Below are 19,452 nucleotides of genomic sequence, written 5' to 3'. Positions count from 1 at the left end.
TTGTGTATCTCTTTAATTGAACTACTGAATTGTGTAAATCAAGCTCATGAATTGAGTTAGGTTTACCACAATTAATTAAGAGCATCACTGGTGCCAATAATAGGTTAGTAATTTTTATGGCCCCCATAAAGAATAGTGTCATATTTTTTAATGAGCATAATAAAGAATATTTTACTAATTCTTACAATAAATTGCTTTTTTTTTTCCTTCTTCTTCTTCTTCTTTCAAAACAGCCATTTAATTTTAAAAACCATGACCATACTACATTTAAATTTTAGAAGTAAGTGTACTTTATGATGTACTCAGAATATACTAAAAAAATAACAAGAACAGTATTGAGATGAAAGTTAAAATTAATGTGAAGTATAACAAATTACTAAATTCTTTGGTAAAAAAACTTTGGACCTTAAAGTAGAATTTACGAGAACACAATAATAATATTTCATATTAACCTTTTAAAATTTTTTACTCATAAAATGCAGTATACAAATATATAGTTGTACAGTTTCTTTTTAAAATTATTATTATACATAAAATACTTACAACATATTCATCAGAACTGCTTCCAAAAATGCATACATTTATTTTCACTTGCCACTTATGTTAAGCACACATTTTCTTTAATACATAATAATTCTTTCACTTTTGATAATAATTAAATTATATACAACAGCTTCTGCTTTAGTTATAACATAGTATTTAAAGTAATATTTTATTGACAATATCAAACAACTAAGTATTGCATTATATTAGTATTTAAGCATGTAAAAATCTTGAACAAAATCAAGTTTAGTGATGCTATGAAATATACTGATAACTTTTAGTAAAATGAGTATCACATTTTTAATGCAATTCAAATTTTTATATCTTTATTGTCATAATTTTATAAATACTATTAGCAAATAAAAAAGACAATAAACCTGAATTTCCACAGAATCCTGCATCATTAAATTATTTCAGTTAACTTGAGTTGCTTTGTGCTCAAAAATCTAACATTGATAGCATTGAAATAATAAATATTAATGACATCTAATAATTGAAAACAATAATATATTTGATATAAATGCTGGCCAAGACTTCCTTTGCAGGACTGAAATGTTTTGAATAAGAATATGTGCAACTTAATGAGAAAGTATCAAGTAAGGTTTTCATAATTTATATATATATATATATATATATATATATATATATATATATATATAATTTATTTCCTAATGTCTCCACAAAGAAAGAAAGCTGTCATAAAATTCAAGATAAAGAATAAGAAAGCAGATGAAAGAAAGAGAAAGAAATACTTCTATCTTAAACCTTTTCTAAATATAATATTTCAATTATTAAATCAAAATAAATAAAATGCATATTGAAGCTTCATTTTTTATGTGCATTTATGTAATTCCTGAAATAAAGTTTTTAAATATAGAAAGTTAACATATTCTATAAATAAGAGAAATAGAAATTTATTTCACTGGAATCCTGAAAATTAAGAAAGAAAAGAAATTATATTTACAATATTTTACTGCCCCCCCAAAAGAAGGTAATATAAATATGTGACTAGAAAAATCTCACAGTGAATTTCTTCATGTATTAGATGAATTAAATTCAAAAACATATCACAAAGAATATCACAGCATTAAAAGTGTTAAGCAGGCAACATTAATACTGCATTCAATACAAAACAATATTATCAGATAATTAAATACTTTCTTTTTTCAAAAACTTGTTTACTTAAATATAATAACTTAACAAAGTTAATAGATATAATATCAAAGCTAACATAAGCATATATTTATAAATAAAAACAAAACTCATACATTAAAATTAAGTTACAATTGCACAACAAAATTTAAATATCACAGAACACATTAAAAAAACCTAGTTATAAAAGATATAAAATACATACTGTAAATTTAAAACTTAATAAAAACTTCCACATGTAATGCTTCCATAGTCAGTTTAAAATTACTAATTACTTCCATAGATAAGTTTTAAAACGCCTACAAAAATTGTAAAAGTATGGAAAAAAGTTACTCTTCCCCTTTCTACATTCCATTTACATTTTCATAACAAAAGTCAGAGCTCTCTATATGGTTAAGATTAAAACTTGTTTCTTCTTTAGGCAGATACGGAATAGAATCACTTGGAATTTTAAACATGTTAGGAAAAGCTCTACAGCTGTTCATTTCTGGATGTAGTGGTCTGTAGGTGTTATTAAAAAGAACTGGATCTACATATTCTTCAATGTAAGTATTAATACCATTATTTTCTTCCATAAGAATACCTGAGTTGTCATATTCTTCAACATAGTTTTTAGTATCTTCACATACTTCAACATTATTGCTAATATCTTCCCATTCTATTTTAGTAGCACTGTTAGAGCAAAAATCACCATTGCACACAGAAGAAAAGCCATATGGAATAGGAATTAGATTTTTTGCATTAGAACGCTCAGCATAAAGAGGCTTTTCAAACCAATTCATATTTCTGCTTTCATAAGTAGAATTATCTTGTAACTGAAAAACTATTTTAGAATAATTTTTATTCTCAGGAAATGTAAAATAAGAAGAAACACTCCTTCCAAATTCAGAATAATTTTCCTCATTAATTTCATAATTTCCTTCGGAATTATTTTCAAATGTCTCAGTTCCAGCACTAGTGGAAGAAGAATGTTGAAAAGCCCTTTCATTAGAATTAGGGAGAGTTTCGCCATCAAGAAAGCTATAAGTATCAGAAAAAGCATTCAGCATAGGATTTAATATATTAACTTGAGCATCTGACTGCAAGCAGTTCAATTCAGAAGAATTACTATCATCCCCTATCAAAGGAACACTAGGACTTAAATTTTTGTTATATGAAATATTTTCTTCCTTTATAGGCAAGAAAAAATCTGCTTTGAAACATGCCTCATTTTCAGAATTTGTAGGGGGATTACAAAACATTGATTTCTTAGAGAAACACTCAGATTTTTCATTTTTTTGATCCACTGAAGTAATTTTATTTGATACCTTAACAAGAGCCCATGTACTGTTCAGTGATGGCTTAAAATTAATGAAATCCTGGCCTTCCTTCAAAATATTAAGGTATTCCTCAGAGCTTTTATCATCTTGCTTTATTGAAGAATTTCTATTTGATTCTTTGACAAAATCAAAAGTATTATTCAGAGATGATTTATAATCAATGCAATCCTCAATTTGCTTAGAGATACCTAAATATTCCTCAAAAGTTTCATTTTGTTGTTCTATTGAAGGATAATTTCTATCTGATTCTTTGATACAAGAAAATTTTCTGTTTAAAGATGATTTAAGATCAATGCAGTCCTGATCTTGCTTGGAAATTTCATTTACAGAACCTTCGTTTTTACTAATCAAATTTTTCATTTTAATCAAATCAGGAACTGGAGATTCAGTTACAGATAAATTATCACTTTCCTTAGAAATATCATTTGGAATAAACTGTGAACTAAATTCTGAATTTGGCATTTTATCATAAGACATAAATTCATCAGATTCCAGAGAAAATGGGACGGCATCATATGCATTATAAACTATGTTCTTTGAACTTACGTCCTCAGTTATAAATTCCGTAGACAACATGGGACTTTTTGAGGTATTTTTGTAGTGATCTGTACCTGACATATATGAAAAGTTTATACACTTCCCTTGATCATAAACTGAGTTCAAAAGCGGTGAAAATATCTGAAAATTTTCTTGACCTTTATTTTGCTTAGCTTTTTGATAAAAGGGCTGATTTTTTTCTGAAACACATGACCTTTTACTTTCAGATTTTATATCATTTATTTCTTCAGGAACATCAATAACCTGTAATTAAATAAGAAAATGTAATGAGAAATATATATTTTAAGTTAAATTTACTAGGTTTAAAGTTCATCCTGAAAAAATAGTGTTGTTTTACAAGCACAATTAATAACATTCTATTTAGGAGAAAATACATGGAAACCAGATCATGCTTTTCTTTCTAAAATACCACAATAGCTTTTAACAAACATGCCACCATTGTATCTCAGCACATAATTTAAACAAATAGCAATCATACAAACATCACTGGATTACAAAATTTAAGAAAAATCAACCTCAGAATGATGTTTTTGCTGTAAAATAAATTTCAGAGAAAGACCTTTCTTACAAGAAAGAAATTTTCTAAAAAACTAGTGTCAGTCTAAGAATGATTTTCTCTAATTTTAAATTTGATGTAGCTTGATTCTATTCCATGTAACAAAAGGATGATTGCATTAGAGACAGCATAGTTCAAACAGGGCAATATAAATTAATTAGTCCAAAATCTATGCTTCTGTTCTACTAGTACAAAATCTAACATTTCATGTAACAAAATAATACTATATAGCTCAACTAGTACAGTTCAGAACTCGTTGGTACAAAATTTATAAATTCAAAATCTATAGATTCCAGATCTGTCTGTAACAATCTTATGTAAGTTTTCTTAGATTAGAAACAAGGTATCATACATTCTTACTGTTGTTACAATTATAATAAAATAATATTATAATAAAAGAGTATGCTGAAAATAGTAGTTTTTGGTATGTTCTGACCGTTTTCCTAAATGAATATCAGAAACTGTTTAGAAAGTTTAGTTTTAATCAAAGGGAGGAAGAACTATTATGGCATAATAATTGATTCACCAATAAAATATACATGATAGTTACCATACAATTCAGGAGAAGCTTCATAATTGATCAACTGATAAAACATACATGTGATGGTTACCACATAATTTAACTAGAGATTGGTCATGAAAGTTATTTTTAAAGGTGAAATAATGTGTTCCATAGATCCTCCTATAAACCAAGGATGTCAAAACTCGCGACCCACAACAAATATTTTTACGGCCCGGCAAATAATAATATATAATAATAAAATAACATATCGACGAAGAAAAAAATGAAATGTTTACTGCTAAGTAATTAACAATAATTTATTCAGTGTTGTTAGATTACTCACAGCGAGCTGACACACACACTACTTCAATTATAAATGCGTGTGAGTAGCTTGCGTTCAGCTACCTTCGGCTTTTGGGGGACACGTGCACTCAGAACTTGTACGCATCCCCCGATAGCCAAATGTGGCCGAACTCATGGTCTCAGTTTTCCAATCATAGTTTTGTACGATATATTTGCTTTATTATTAATTATTACTTAAATCATATTGTTACGGATTTCATAGTTAGGGGACACGTGCACTCAGAACTTGTACGCATCCCCCGATAGCCAAATGTGGCCGAACTCATGGTCTCAGTTTTCCAATCATAGTTTTGTACGATATATTGGTGCATGCATGTGCATGCACTTTGCTTTATTATTAATTATTACTTAAATCATATTGTTACGGATTTCATAGTTATTTATTTATTTAGTTTTTTTTATTTAGAATTGTAATTAGATTTGCTTCATGTTGCCTTCATTGAAGTGGGCGTGCCTGAATTTTACAAATATTTACCAGCCACGTTTGAAAATACTCGAAAATTCGCATATGAAATTATTTCCATGTTTGGTAGCACTTATCGGTGCGAGCAGTTATTTTCAGTCATGAAAGGTAATAAGTCTCCTATTAGAAAGCGTATTAATGATGCTCACCTTGGGTCAGCGTTGAAAGTTATCACTGCAAACAAAATTTCTCCCGAAATAGGAAAGATAATAGCAGAGATGTCTAGTATCAGGACGTAAACATTAAATTTTTCTTGTTCTTTTCTATATAAATATATATATATGTTTATTATTGTATTATTCAAAATAAATCTACGTTTCTATGAATATTGATTTTTTTTGGGGGGGGTGGCCCACCTAAAGTTAAACCTTGTTTGTTTGGCCCAAGTGTACCTATGAGTTTGACATCCCTGCTATAAACAGTGAAAAATCAGCATCAGATGTAGAACTAACTTTACGTAACAGTCAATGTAATACTCTGAAACAGATTACAACAAAGTATATGTTAAGTTTTTCAATGGGTCACCACTGTGTTTGTTACATAATCATATACATCATAAAAGTTATTAATCCATGTTCAATTTTTCTTCCAATTTAATTAAATTCATGAAAGATAAATTATTGATAAAAAGTAACACTGAAAAATACATAGGATTACTATATTTTAGGAAGGAGAACCCAGAATGTGGGCATTCATCAAAAGGGGTTATTGTAGTATATTGTCCTGCTAAAATTGAATACAAAATCTGTTTTTGTTCAGATGTATGCAAAATATATGTACAGTCCATGTGTTTTTGTGTTACAGTTTATAACCTCTTTGTGAATGCCCCCCAAAAGGTAAAAAATCAAATAAAAATCTATTCATAAAATAATTTGTCTCCAATTTTCTCCCTTCACTTGAAAATTTTCTGTCGATGCCCACGTCAGGAGGTAAAAATAATTAAAACACTTTATTTTTTCTTTTGTTTTCATTGCTGTAATTATCTTACAATGTATGTGAAGTACTTGAATAACAAATACAATATTCTTATAATATAACAGCAGTTCTCAACCTTTTGACTGATATATAACATCTAAACAAAAATAAGAAAACGTTAGTACCACTACTATGCTTTACAATAATTATTTTTCAATTTGCACAACTTATTGATTATTTGCATCAAATATGCGCACATTAAAAAAATATTAGATTAAAAATTGGTTACCATTTTAATTATCAAAATTTAAGTCATTCCACTACTATGCTTTACAATAATTATTTTTCAATTTGCACAACTTATTGATTATTTGCATCAAATACACACACATTAAAAAATATTAGATTAAAAATTGGTTACCATTTTAATTATCAAAATTTAAATATCAAATTTTAATTATCAAAATTTTAATAATCAAAATTTAATTACTTTGAAATTTAGTGTGAAATTCGTGCTTGTATGAGACAAATCAATTTTTTTATGTCTGGTCTTATTTCAACCATCCATTAGGATACACTTTTAATTTAGTTCTGTATTTATTTTTCAGACATAACATAAAAGAAAATCCTTGTTCACACAAATAGGTTATGCCGGATTCCCGACATCCAATGCACCAAAATGTGCACTAATGTACAATAGACTAATAGACAAATGGCACTGAATAGCTAACTGAATTTTTTAATGAATCTAAGTGCCACATCTAAATATCTATATGTGCGGTTCAGAGGTGTTTCTGTATAAATCAACATTCAATCTAGTTTAAAGAGGAATTTATTAAAATATCAAACAAATTATTATAATCTAGAATCGATTTAACATCTCATCAGCACTGTTCAAGCTGCATCAAAACAAATTGTCGAGTTCAGACTGTTGCCCTTCCGAGGCAGAGAAAACCAGAACTGTCATTAAACAGAATGTAAGTTATTTGACTGATTAAAGTTAATTTTTTGCATAGAAAAAAACTGAGTTTTATCTCACACTAAAAAACTGAAATTACTTTCTTACCAACTCGATATTACATACCAGTTCTTATTTTTGTATTAATCTTACTTTGATACATGTTACGTTCCCATACTGATCAAAAATTGCTCAAATATGCTATTTGGGGATACCACATTAATGCAAATACCCAAACATGAGTTTTTTCATCTGAGTCAGTTGTCTTTACCATGATCTTTTCTTCTCCCCTTTACACGTGAAGCTGAGTTAAATGACTAGCTTCTTTAACAAGTTCCATTTTAGAAGGTAGGTGTACCTGTTCTTCTACTATGATCACAACTATACTTTTCTGCAACACTTTCATTCTAGATTTTAATACTATGTTATGGATATTAAGTGTTTAGGTAACATTTGGATTAACTTCTTTATGAGCCTACAACTTCTAGAAGTAGACATTTACAGAATATTTTCTTTTCTCTTCAATTATTAGAATTACACATAGATTAAATTAATAACCCATTCTTTTATTTTGAAATACATTTATATAAACATATTGGATTTGTCTATTAAAAACATTTTAATGTGATAGTACATATTACTACTTAATGCAAAGTAATTTCTTCCAGTTACTGTCATTTTCTGTTGATTTCAACCTGTTATAACCAGATTTTGCCACTGACAAAACAAAAGATTATTTTCTGCTAGCAGAGTGCCTGCCTGTATATGATAGCACTTCCCCCTCTCTATTCTAAAAATGGTAATAACTTTCTTGAAACTGCATCATATCTGAAAACTAAGTCTGCATTATGCCTTCTGCACTGTGTACAGTTCTTGGCCAATTGGATTAACAAAACATTTTACTATAAATACCATTGCAATCCAACTATGCTCTCTTTTTTTCTCTGCATACACTTGCTAGCTAAAGAATGTCTCTTGCTTGGCTGCTTCTGTTAAAAATGTAATGCGTCATCATCAAAATTGTGGGGTGCGGATTGCCCATATTCTGCAGTGCCGTTTAATAGAGAAATCAATAAGTAATAAAGATATGTATGGATTAACAAGAGCTTTTGTATTTCTTCAAAAGTTCCTAGCATCGTCTACTATGTAACTGATATTTTCAGTGATCTTCTAACCTCAGTCCACTTGTAACTCCAAAATAACGCCTTCTCTGGTCAAGCACTCATCTCATATTAAATTATGGCAAAGAACTAAATTATTTAATCACATATCTATCTATATATATATATAAAACATAAAATATCATTTTCCTACATCTTATGATAATTTCTATGATCAATAGTTTGTTACATGGATTTTTGACATAAATGAAATAATTCATTAGTGATAACATTTGAGATGCTATTACAGTACAAAGTCCAAAATTCAGACACGTCGGGACTCCGGCGATTCCGGATTTGGTATTTTTCCGGATATTAGATCACCAGTTTAAATCTAGTACGATGACATGTAGAAATTATAAAATTAAAAATATGAAATCATGATTTATAAAATAATGAAGTAAAGTATTTATGACCTAAAGGGTATCAAAATTTACAAAAAAAAAAAAAAAAAACTTAATATTTATTTTTTTACCTTGAAACATTTCTTTCAATGTAAGTTGTTTAAGTTTTTTTTTTTTTTTTGTTGTTGTTGTGTGTGTGTGTGTGTGTGTGCTAATGCCTTCTCTTCAATTCTTTAGACAGACATAATATCTTGTTCAGTTACATTGCTGAAATCCTGTAACTGTCGTTTCAAGAATTTTGACTAACTTGTCAATCGAAATTTTCTCGTTTTCAGTAACTTCTCTGTCACTTTCTTCATTAGCGGTAGCGGTATTTTCTAGATCTTGAACCATACTACAGATTTTGACATTCATTAATTGATTGATTTGACATTCATTAATTGATTGATGATTGAGAAGTCATTGTCATCACAATGAAAAACTTCTTTTATAATCATCTGCGTTTATTACCTCTTCTCCACATTTCTTTATAAAAGCTGTGAATTGGAAAATTTGACCTTTATTTTGCAATATCCGAAAACCTTTAAAATTAGTGGCTATCACCATCAAATTTAGCTATCCTTCACTATACATATTTGGTTATATGCATCATGAGCTTGGCAACTAAGGACAAGTTGTTTCGGTAAATTTTATTTTGCTTCTACCGCACACTGAGACAATTAAGCCTGAATTGTATTAGCTTAGTAATTAATTATACTTATGTCTATTTCTTGCACATGTTTAAGGCTTAACAGAGTTCTAAATAAATAAATTCTCACATATACTTAAGCCTTATTGAGGGCTGGCGCTAGATATCTTAAATTCTGTGACTCGGTGTGGCCACACGAGCCCTGGCACTGGTTCTGGGTTTATGTTAATAAGAAATCAGTTATTCTTAATTCAAATAGCCCTAAATGTAATCTTTGGGTCTATGATAAATTAGCAAAATCTATTTTCAGTATATGGAAAGAAATTTTTGGTAAAATTTTCCTCGTCAACATAAATCTATAATCATTGCCAAGAGTAATGTCAACATAAAAGGTCATCATACTCTTTTATTATTCAATTACTAACATAAACAAATTGTTTAGGCATCGCTACATGAGTCATTACTCAAGTCATTGTCATGTATTGATAAAATGATGCGATGATGAAAGGAAAGAATAATAATGATTCGCCAGGTTGGCGTCAGATCAACGATGTATCTATGTTAAATGTTTCAGTTTGAGATGTGTGCCAAGCAGATATGCAGCAATGGAACTAAATTACTGATCCTACAAATTTACGCTAGTTTTTTTTTTTTTTTTTTCCCCCAATAAGAAGGTATTTTATTTAGTGTCAAAGTGAAATTAAGAATCGAGACTCTCCAGATATTTTATTATGCCCGGAGGGAGGAATCAAATGTGCATGCATAAAGCTTATGAGAAAAAATGTTGTTGGTGGTTTTGAAGTCCGCATTTTAGATCATTCCAGATAATGGATGTCCGGATTATGGACTTTGTACTGTATTATATCAAAACACATCTTATCAGATTTCAGTAAACCTTTGCTAAAAATTACAACAAAACAGGAATTTTTTTTCCAATATAAAAAAATGTATGGAAATTATGTACATATCTTTGCAATGATAAATAATTATCTGGTTGTAACAAAAGTTTTCTGTCAGAAAATGTTCTTAAGTTAGGGAAAAAAACATGAAAGCAGTACATTTAGTGCAGATAGCAATCACTGTCTAAATCTATGATTTCTCTGCCAAAGTTTTGGTAGCTTTTCAAAGCCTTCAGCCCTGAAACTTGGTGGCCATGAGTACAAAAACAGATCAACTTCATTTCGGGCACCACATACAGAATAGTACAAGCAAGATATAGCTGCAAGTGTGAAAAAAAGGAAGTCTGAAGGAGCGATTTCGAGGCTATATTGTAGAAATCGCAAAAGATCCCATTCGAGTCCCTACAGAATCCAGCCGGTGAATACAGACACATGTAGTCTTGCATTATCTTGATGGAACATTACCTTTTTACACTAGAACTCAGTTGCACATTTTTCCTTGATAGCAGCATCAACATGTACTAGCATCTTGCTGTGCACATTACTGTCAAGGATTTTACCTTTTTCCAGATACTCTTTGTAGATAATACCATGGCAATCCCACCAGATATAACACATGATCTTTTTGTTAGTCAAATTGTACTTTGCGACGCGGTCGACAGGCTCGCCAAGTGCAGATCAACACCCTTTTCAGCCCATGTTGTTGAAGTAAATCCACTTTTCATCACAAGTGACGATTTGGTCCAGAATTTTGTCCTTGGATTGATATTTGAGCAGATTAGTGCAGGTCCGAACAAGTCTGCTCGTATCTGCTCGAGTCAGCTCATGCAACACCCAGCAATTGAACTAGTATGTCAAGTTTTTGCGATAGATACCGCGACTAATGGACATGCCATTAATGTTTAACTCCTTAGCAAGTTCTCGAATGGTTGCATACGGATCTTCTTCCACAAGTTCTCTCAGGTGAGCTTCATGAACATCAGTAGGCTGACCAGAGCCCTCTGCTTCTTGAAAGTCATAGTCCTTATTTCTGAACTTTCAGAACCAAACCTTCATAGTGTTTTATGATACAACATTAGTACATACACATGATTTGGTGACATTTTGTAGCTGAGTTTTAGCAACAGAACTGAGATTAAATGATGGTTCTAATTTAATAGTGTGATAGTTTCATTTCAGACACCTTGTACTTAATGATATTTTCTTACAAACTTCCCAATATAGTATTCTAAAGCAAGTCTCTTTCTTTCAAATGTCAAAAATCGTTTGACAAAATATGAGTAAACACACTAATGTAAACTGTTTGCACAGACAATATTTGGGATGGCGGGAAACTCATTAATGTTCTAAAGCAAGTCTCTTTCTTTCAAATGCCAAAAATTGTTTGACAAAATATCGTCATGCACACCAACACAAACTGTTTCTGCAGATATTTGAAGTGGTGGGAAACTTCCATTAAAATTCTCTTTTATTTTATATAAATATATGTATGTGAGTGAGAAGGTGTTTATGCATAAATTACTCTAACAAAAAATAAATAAATAAATAAAAATAAAAATTTTTTAAAAAATTTGAAAACTAAAAAAAAATTACTCACAGATTCCCAGACAACTGAAGGTGAATAACTGTCACCTAAAGGAATAAAAATACAAAATTAGAGATTAACTTTTAAAACAGAATTTCCTCAAGTTTAATCTATTCAAGTCACTTAATTTAACTTCCGATGAATAAAATCATTACAAAATTACTGTTTGTTAATCAAATGTAATACACCATTTTGATTATATTAATACAAATATTTATATAGTAAAAAACTATATATTAGAATTTATCTATATAGTTTAAAAGAAGCACATCTGTTCTGGCAATGAGCCTTTAATGTTTTATATAATAACACTGTATGCTTTTAGAGATATGCTTATAAAAAAAACTGACACAAATGTCTTTAAAAAAACTTACTAGCTTGATAACTGCAGCTTTCTTGAATACATTACTAAAGCTTCTTCCCCTCCCCAAACAAAGTTACACAAGAAAAAATTTCACCCCCCCCCCCAAAAAAAATCCATACACATAGGATTTATACGGTTTATAAATTTAGAGAGATCATTTACATAATCCATGACTATAATGTTGTGATCTGAAGGCTGCGAAACATACATTGAATGCAAACTACAAATCTAACCAAGAAATAAACCATGCTAGATTTAATGCTTTTATTTTAATAGCAAATATACTGCCCAAATCTAAACATTCTAAAACATGGAATAGCTTTATTTAAAGGACATTTGAATTATTTTACACCCTTGAATTTTAAGCTGTAGTTAGTAATAGACACTTTCTTTGCAATACTAACAGGCAAGAACTTTGCTCAAATCCGACACGTTTTAATTCACACTTTTAAATTTCTCATTGAATATTAACAAATCAGTTTTTAAATAATATAAATCTAAAAATTCAACAGAGAATAGACACAGTTAAATCTAGTTTAAAATTTAAGAATCTAATGTCTATTTTGATCATAAAGCTACTAATAAACAGTATTAGCTTAATAATGAAAATAAGGCAGCACATACAGTTAGGTATAAACACTTCCCCCCCCAAAGAATAAAGTCTGTTTAACTTTTTTGCTCATGTTTAATGTATATTTTTTTAAACTGGTGATATAATTTATTAATTCTGCGAGAATCATCACTGATTGCTGGAATGTCTTCATGTCATAATGTTTCCCTCAGAATTATTCCCAAAATATATTGAACAAAAATATATAGTGCTTTCTCATTATTCATACCCCTGCCAAAAAGCCCAAAAAAAAAAGTACCAGGTGATGCACCTTGACACTAAAAAATATTTATGTGGCAGCCCATGATGACACCATAAAGTAGTATTTATGTGACAACCCAAGTATGCCTGCAGTATACCCCCACCCAAAATGACTTTCCACCGATCTGGACATTTTTACGAGTGTGAATGCAGATTATGGCCTCTCCTATGGAAATTTCAGTGTTTTAACCATAATGATGGACAACATACTGTAGTTTTCATTGTCTTTAGCAAAATCTCAGACTTAGCTTTCTGCACACATACAGCATAATGTAGCTTACTTAAAGGCACAAAGGCTTCTTTTTTCCTTCTCATTTTAGGATTTTGGTGCCGAGGTTGCGCAGAGTGCCAAGTTTGCAGAATTATGTGATTTTTTTAGCAAAAGCAGATTGCTATTATACCAGGAGAAATGGGAAGCGCAAAAAAAAAAAAAGGGGGGAAGTGTGTGTGTGTCTTGTATGTAAAAAAAAAAGGAGGCACTGGATAAATGAAACAAATGTAAAATACTCAAACATATTTCTCCAGAGTCAGAAACAAGTTTGCAAATACTCCATAAAGTTGGTAATAAGTTTGCAACTTTTCAATGCGGATGCAGGTATTATAAAATACCAAAACCTGGTTATTGTTATTTGCTACAAAATGTAAACTTCTTTATTAAAATTTAGTTACAAAACTTTTGTTTTTAAGACCTGTACTAATTTCAATTGACATAGAATAATGTTTGTCATTTTTCAATATGAATGGAATATCATGCACCTTGGACCATTTTCCAATGTTATTTCAAATTCATTGAACGATAGTATTTTAATTTATCTTATTTAGATAAATGTAATAGATCAGTATCTTGTTGGCAGCACCATTTTAGTCGCACAATATCTTTTGTTTATAGGAGCATCATGTTTTTCAGAGTATCCACATATATTTTTTCAGCATGATATCATTTATATGAAAAACGGAAACTGAAAATTACCATGAAAAATAACCCCACAACATATGACAGCCATCTCATCTCTTGCCATTAACAGTTTTCCTTGTGTATTTTGGATTATTTGCCTGGCCTTGAAATCAGCAAGCAAACTGTTTCCCATCCATTCCAAATAAATTTATTTTCCACTGCTTCTTTAACACTAGATTTACAGGATCATTTGACGATTTGTAAAGTCAAATAAGTTTATGACCAAATAAATTGATCATAAATCACCCAAAATCATCAAATGATTCATCATTTTGATGGATTTCGGACTTTTTAAGCAAAATTATAAAAACCACAATTTTTACTTTTCTAATTTATGCTGACAATTATCGATTTTAATTCCCCTTCAGTCCTTTATTTTGAGAGTTCTGTATGATGTACACTTATCTTATACCTGTCTAAATGACGGGTACACTAGCTTTGTAGTTAATCATAATAAATCACTCTTTTTATGAAATTATTTTTCTGATGATAAATATAAAGTAATTAGAATGTAGATAATGTAGATGCTAAATACAAATCATAATTCAGCAGAAATATCTTTCGATCACATCGAATCCAATATCAATGCACAGCAGCTCACCATGGCAAGGGATATGTCATGTGTGATTATCTGTCGATTGTGCATGCCTAAACATAAAGCATTTCGGCTCGGCTAAGGAACAATTTGCAATCACTGAGTTCCAGACAATGTGTCAAGACGTTTTATAAAAAACTTCAGTTAGTGTGAGTAAAAACAATCGAGAAGAAACTATTGGATTGTTCTGAGTATTAGCTGAGTTTTCTGAATATCATTATAGAAGTAGAGGAAAGTACTAGATTTACTTTACTCTGATGAAATAACCTTCTTTAGACATCATGAGTAATTCAAGAAAAGAAGCTAGAGAGAATAATTAGTATCAGCGAAGACTGTTCTGATACAAGTTCTGGCGAGCCTGTTAACGCTAAAACTATTAACTTTTTTACACCAATTCTTCTTAGCCAGTCTTCTTAGTATCTTTCTTAGCCAGGGCATCAGCCATTTCATTACTACTGAGACCAATACGTGAAGGGATCCATTGCAGTTGTACATCATGACGGGAAGAGAGTTTTTGCTAGAAAGCCAGAATAGAGAGTGAAGTCTTTATAACCAATACAAGGCCAATTTTACAGCTGTCAGTCAAAATCCAGGTATCTTTGTAGGCAGTGCAACTGCAAGCAGCTTTAAGGCCTTCCTTAACTGCTATAAGCTCATAAAGAAAAACAAAGCAGTGATCAGGGCTTCTAGTCTTAAAGCTATTAATAGGTTTTCTAATGAAGACTCTACTACCCCCAATTTCCAAGTTCATTTTTATTGCCATCATTGTAAATCTCAAGGGCATTAGAGGGAATGCCATTCAAAGTTTCCATTGCAATCTGCCGAAGATAATCTGGTAAATCCGTCTTTTTGTTGGTGTAAAAAGTTAGGTCTGTGTGAAAATAGATACCAGAAAGTCCTTCCAATGGGTTGATAGTAAGTTTCAGTGAGTATCTCTCAATAGTTTTATCTATTACACACATGAGATAAGCCAAAGAAAAAAGGCTGTCTCTTTTCAATCTCTGATTAGAAAACCAATCATGAAAAAGTATAAAGGTATGGTTATGAGTACCATAACTGTATAGTTTATTAAAGTATTTCGGCAGTTTAGTTTTGCATCTCAAACTTAACGGCTGTATGTCACATTAAAAGCGTGCCATTTCAGCCGGGCAGCTGTTGTATAAGGAAGAAATTAGATGGGCTACACTAAATTGAACAAGCTCGAGTTTAGCCAAACTGGTAGGAGAAGCACAAAGTAAATCCCCAAACCATAATCCAAAGTGGATCTTATCAATGACATATACGTAGATTTGACAGTAGATGAATCCCCTCACTTGATACCAGATATATACTTAAGGATGTTAAGTCTTTTTCTGCCAGGTTTTCAGCATGTTTATTACTCAACAACTCCAAATCAAACATGTAGCCCAAATATTTAAGATGTTTAATATATAGTAAGATTAAATCCTAACTGGTTAGCCATTAGGCTAGACCAGATCCATGAATCCAAGAGCCATTAACCCTTTCCGGCACGCTACCTTTCAAAGCTGGAATTTCAATTTTAAAAAAATGGTAGGCAGTTTAATTAGGCCTAGAGGAGTACACAAGTAAAACTTTGTAAAGATAGCACTCATTGTTTTAATTCTGTGGGTGTGCCAGAAGCAGGCACACTGATTGAATAGAGCTTTGAAAAGAGTGCTGAAACGAGCATTGCTGGGAAGCACGTAAAAAAGAGATTTTGCCTACGATTAAAAAACACTAGATTCTGAATACCATAGCAGATTTAGCATTACCCAAGGTATGCCACGGGAGAATCTGTTATTCTACACCTCCCTAAAAAGCTCATTTTTGGTTATATGTTTGGTTATATGATGATTACATGCTTATGAATGGAAAAAATCTGATGTGTGCACCACATGACTTGTACGGTATATTAAATTATACCCATTTTTTCTTGCATTTCATTTAAACTTATTAGATTGAATTAAATCTACTTCGTCGATAGCGCACAAACCACAATAGAATAAATGTACTCTCCAAAATTAACAATACAGTCAAAAGTCTTTAATCCGGACTCGTCGGGACTTTGGCGATTCCCAATTATCGGTTTTTCTGGATTATAGATCCTCAGTTTAAATCTGGTAAGATGACATGCAGAAATTATAAAATTAAAAATATGAAACCGTAATTTATGAAATAAAGAGCAATTATGATCTAAATGGTTGCAAAATTTAAAAAAAAAAACTTAATATTTATTTGTTTACTTTATTAAACATTTCTTTCAACGCGTGCATGCGTAAAGCATACATTACACATAGTCGAAACTAGAAAACTATTTGATGTGTTTTCGTGATATTTATAATAACGAGGAATTTGATTTAAATCATATCAAAGACTGAGTACATCGAGATAAAATACTACATTTAGTAAGGACTTATAAGCCGAATAAAATAAAAACATATGCCCTGAAGATGAGGATGAAGATGAGTGCTGACAGATCAACTTCCAGTTCATTGACCCCCCCCCCCCATCACAGGGCAGCGGGAAATTGGTAAACATATTTTGCAATGGTTAGAGAATCAAAGGACATGCCTTTATCCATTTTTTGCAGCAATTCCACTTTTTGTATGATGGACATCGAAACATGCTTTTGCTTAGTAGCTCCAGAATCGGAAATTCTTTTTGACATAATCGAAAGTTCAAGCTTACTTTTATAAAATTGCTCGCTTTGTAGAGCGTTTGGTAGCTCCAGAATCGGAAATTCTTTTTGACATAATCGAAAGTTCAAGCTTACTTTTATAAAATTGCTCTAACAGTCTGCAAAAAATAATAAGCCAGATCCAATTAGAAGATTAAGGAACAAAGCAATCTGCAACATTAACTGAAATAGACAATTAGATAATTTTAGCTTAGCTTATACTGCCCGTTATACATTAAACATATTACGAGCATGCATAAAGGCATTATGCACATGTGTTAACGCATTATGCGTTGACGCATGCGCAGAAAGTTTGTAGCTTTGAGGTCCGGATTATAGATCATTCCATATTATGGACATCCGGGTTAAAGACTTTTGACTGTATTTGTTTACCATAGCAACACTCTGGTCCTACGTTCACTTAGCAGCGTTACATTTCATTCATTTTTTAACTCAGAATGCCCAAAATTTATATCATCTTAAGAATTATCTAATCATTGCCACATGTTCTATTCAAATACTATAATAAATCTAAAATGATGTATAAAAGAAATTAAGCAAAGAACAACAACAACAACAACAAAACAAAACAAAAAAAAAAGTTTTTCAAAGACGATTCAGTATTTCTCATTCAATTAATTTAGTTCTCACTTTACGACAAGGCAAAAATATATTAAAACTCTAGATGTCTGTACTGAAAATTATGAAGTAAATCTTAAACACTTACTTCCTCGAATAAATTCTAGAATGGATCACGCATGATTTAATTCACAATAATAAAAGAAGGCGGTATCTTTGTTATTGCAAAGCTTACTTTCTCTAGATTGGCAACAAATCTACTATTCTGCTGTTTCAAATGTAAACAAGCAATGGCTGCCATGGAAACAATTATTAGGCTTAGCGGCACTTAAACAACTTTTAAATTGTTGATAATTCTAAAAATATTGCATACAGATTCACTAAAGGCATAAAAAATCTTAACCGAAAGATAAGAATAACATAGTTCAATCATTTTTAAAGCAAAAAATGCACAATTTACAAACATATAAGAATAAAGAAACTGAGATCACTGAGCCGAGTAACAGAGTGGATATATATATATTTATATACTTTTGGTGCTACCAAAATACGAGGTGCACATCTACATGTTATAGCAGTCCTATATACAAAATTGCAACGTTCTGAGGTTACTCGTTTTTGAGTTATGCGAGATACGTACATACGCACAGACGCCACAAAAAATTCTCTTTAGAATTCATTTTAAATTAGTTTTACAATTTTTTTGGGGAAAAGAGTCCTTTATCCTGTCCTTACGTACAGATGTCCCATAAAAAAAATCATTACATTGCATTCAATAGCGGTGAAAACGGACATTTGCATTGAAATATGATGCCTGAAACTTTTTGCGATTACAATACTTTCTTTTTACTCCGTAGAAGGAAGTAAAAAAAGTATCTTGGGTATATGATATTTACATTTTATATTTACACTTTAGTCTATTTTTTTCATCGTGGTACTTTTCGAAGTGACACCACCTTTGAAAAAGCATAACCCCAATACTGCATGTTTTGAACATATGCTGGTATCCATATCAGATTCACTATCTGAAAGCAATTCATGTAGCACTTTCAGTGCTTTAGAAATGGTCAGCCCTCTCCGATCCGTTTGAAAAATAATTAAAAATCAAACAAAAAATAACATAATATTATACCTACAATTTGAAATTATAAACTATAAAATAAAAATATAAATGTTTACAACTCATAACTATTAAATGTAGCGCTAAGAAAACTTCTTTGAGCCAAAGCAAAAGAGAACAGCTCTAGTGACAAACCAAACAGCTAACTGATAAAATGATCCCTGACCTTCAGAAAATCACCCCAACAATTTCATAGTTGATAACCAAACCTCCCCCCCCCAAAAAAAAAGGGGGAAAGAAGAAAGAGAAAAACAGGAAATGAAACACAGATGTGGACCCACGTTTC

At 30.8% G+C, this 19,452-nt stretch overlaps 1 protein-coding gene and 1 long non-coding RNA gene across 2 annotated transcripts in view; one reads left to right on the top strand and one right to left on the bottom strand.

The window, feature by feature from the left end:
• Positions 1-1,145: 1,145 nt before the first annotated feature.
• LOC118194647 (uncharacterized) overlaps positions 1,146-19,452 on the bottom strand; it is a 56,890-nt gene continuing 38,583 nt past the window's right edge. The window contains exons 7-8 of the mRNA XM_085818836.1: positions 12,018-12,052; positions 1,146-3,815 (exon numbers count right to left, since the gene is read on the bottom strand). Of these exons, the coding sequence (XP_085674962.1) occupies positions 2,040-3,815; positions 12,018-12,052 (1,811 nt within the window). The 3' untranslated portion in view covers positions 1,146-2,039. The remainder of the gene's footprint in view (positions 3,816-12,017; positions 12,053-19,452) is intronic.
• LOC146996822 (uncharacterized) overlaps positions 2,112-19,452 on the top strand; it is a 54,211-nt gene continuing 36,870 nt past the window's right edge. Inside the window, exon 1 of the long non-coding RNA XR_015041700.1 lies at positions 2,112-2,240. This is a non-coding gene — a long non-coding RNA (uncharacterized LOC146996822). The remainder of the gene's footprint in view (positions 2,241-19,452) is intronic.

The sequence above is a fragment of the Stegodyphus dumicola genome, chromosome 6, assembly GCF_044657685.1.
Source record: "Stegodyphus dumicola isolate Sdum_Otavi_A_Nest chromosome 6, ASM4465768v1".
NCBI classification, from domain to species: domain Eukaryota; kingdom Metazoa; phylum Arthropoda; class Arachnida; order Araneae; family Eresidae; genus Stegodyphus; species Stegodyphus dumicola.
The sequence above is the reverse complement of the archived record's forward strand: the minus strand, read 5'-3'. Positions and strand labels throughout refer to the sequence as shown.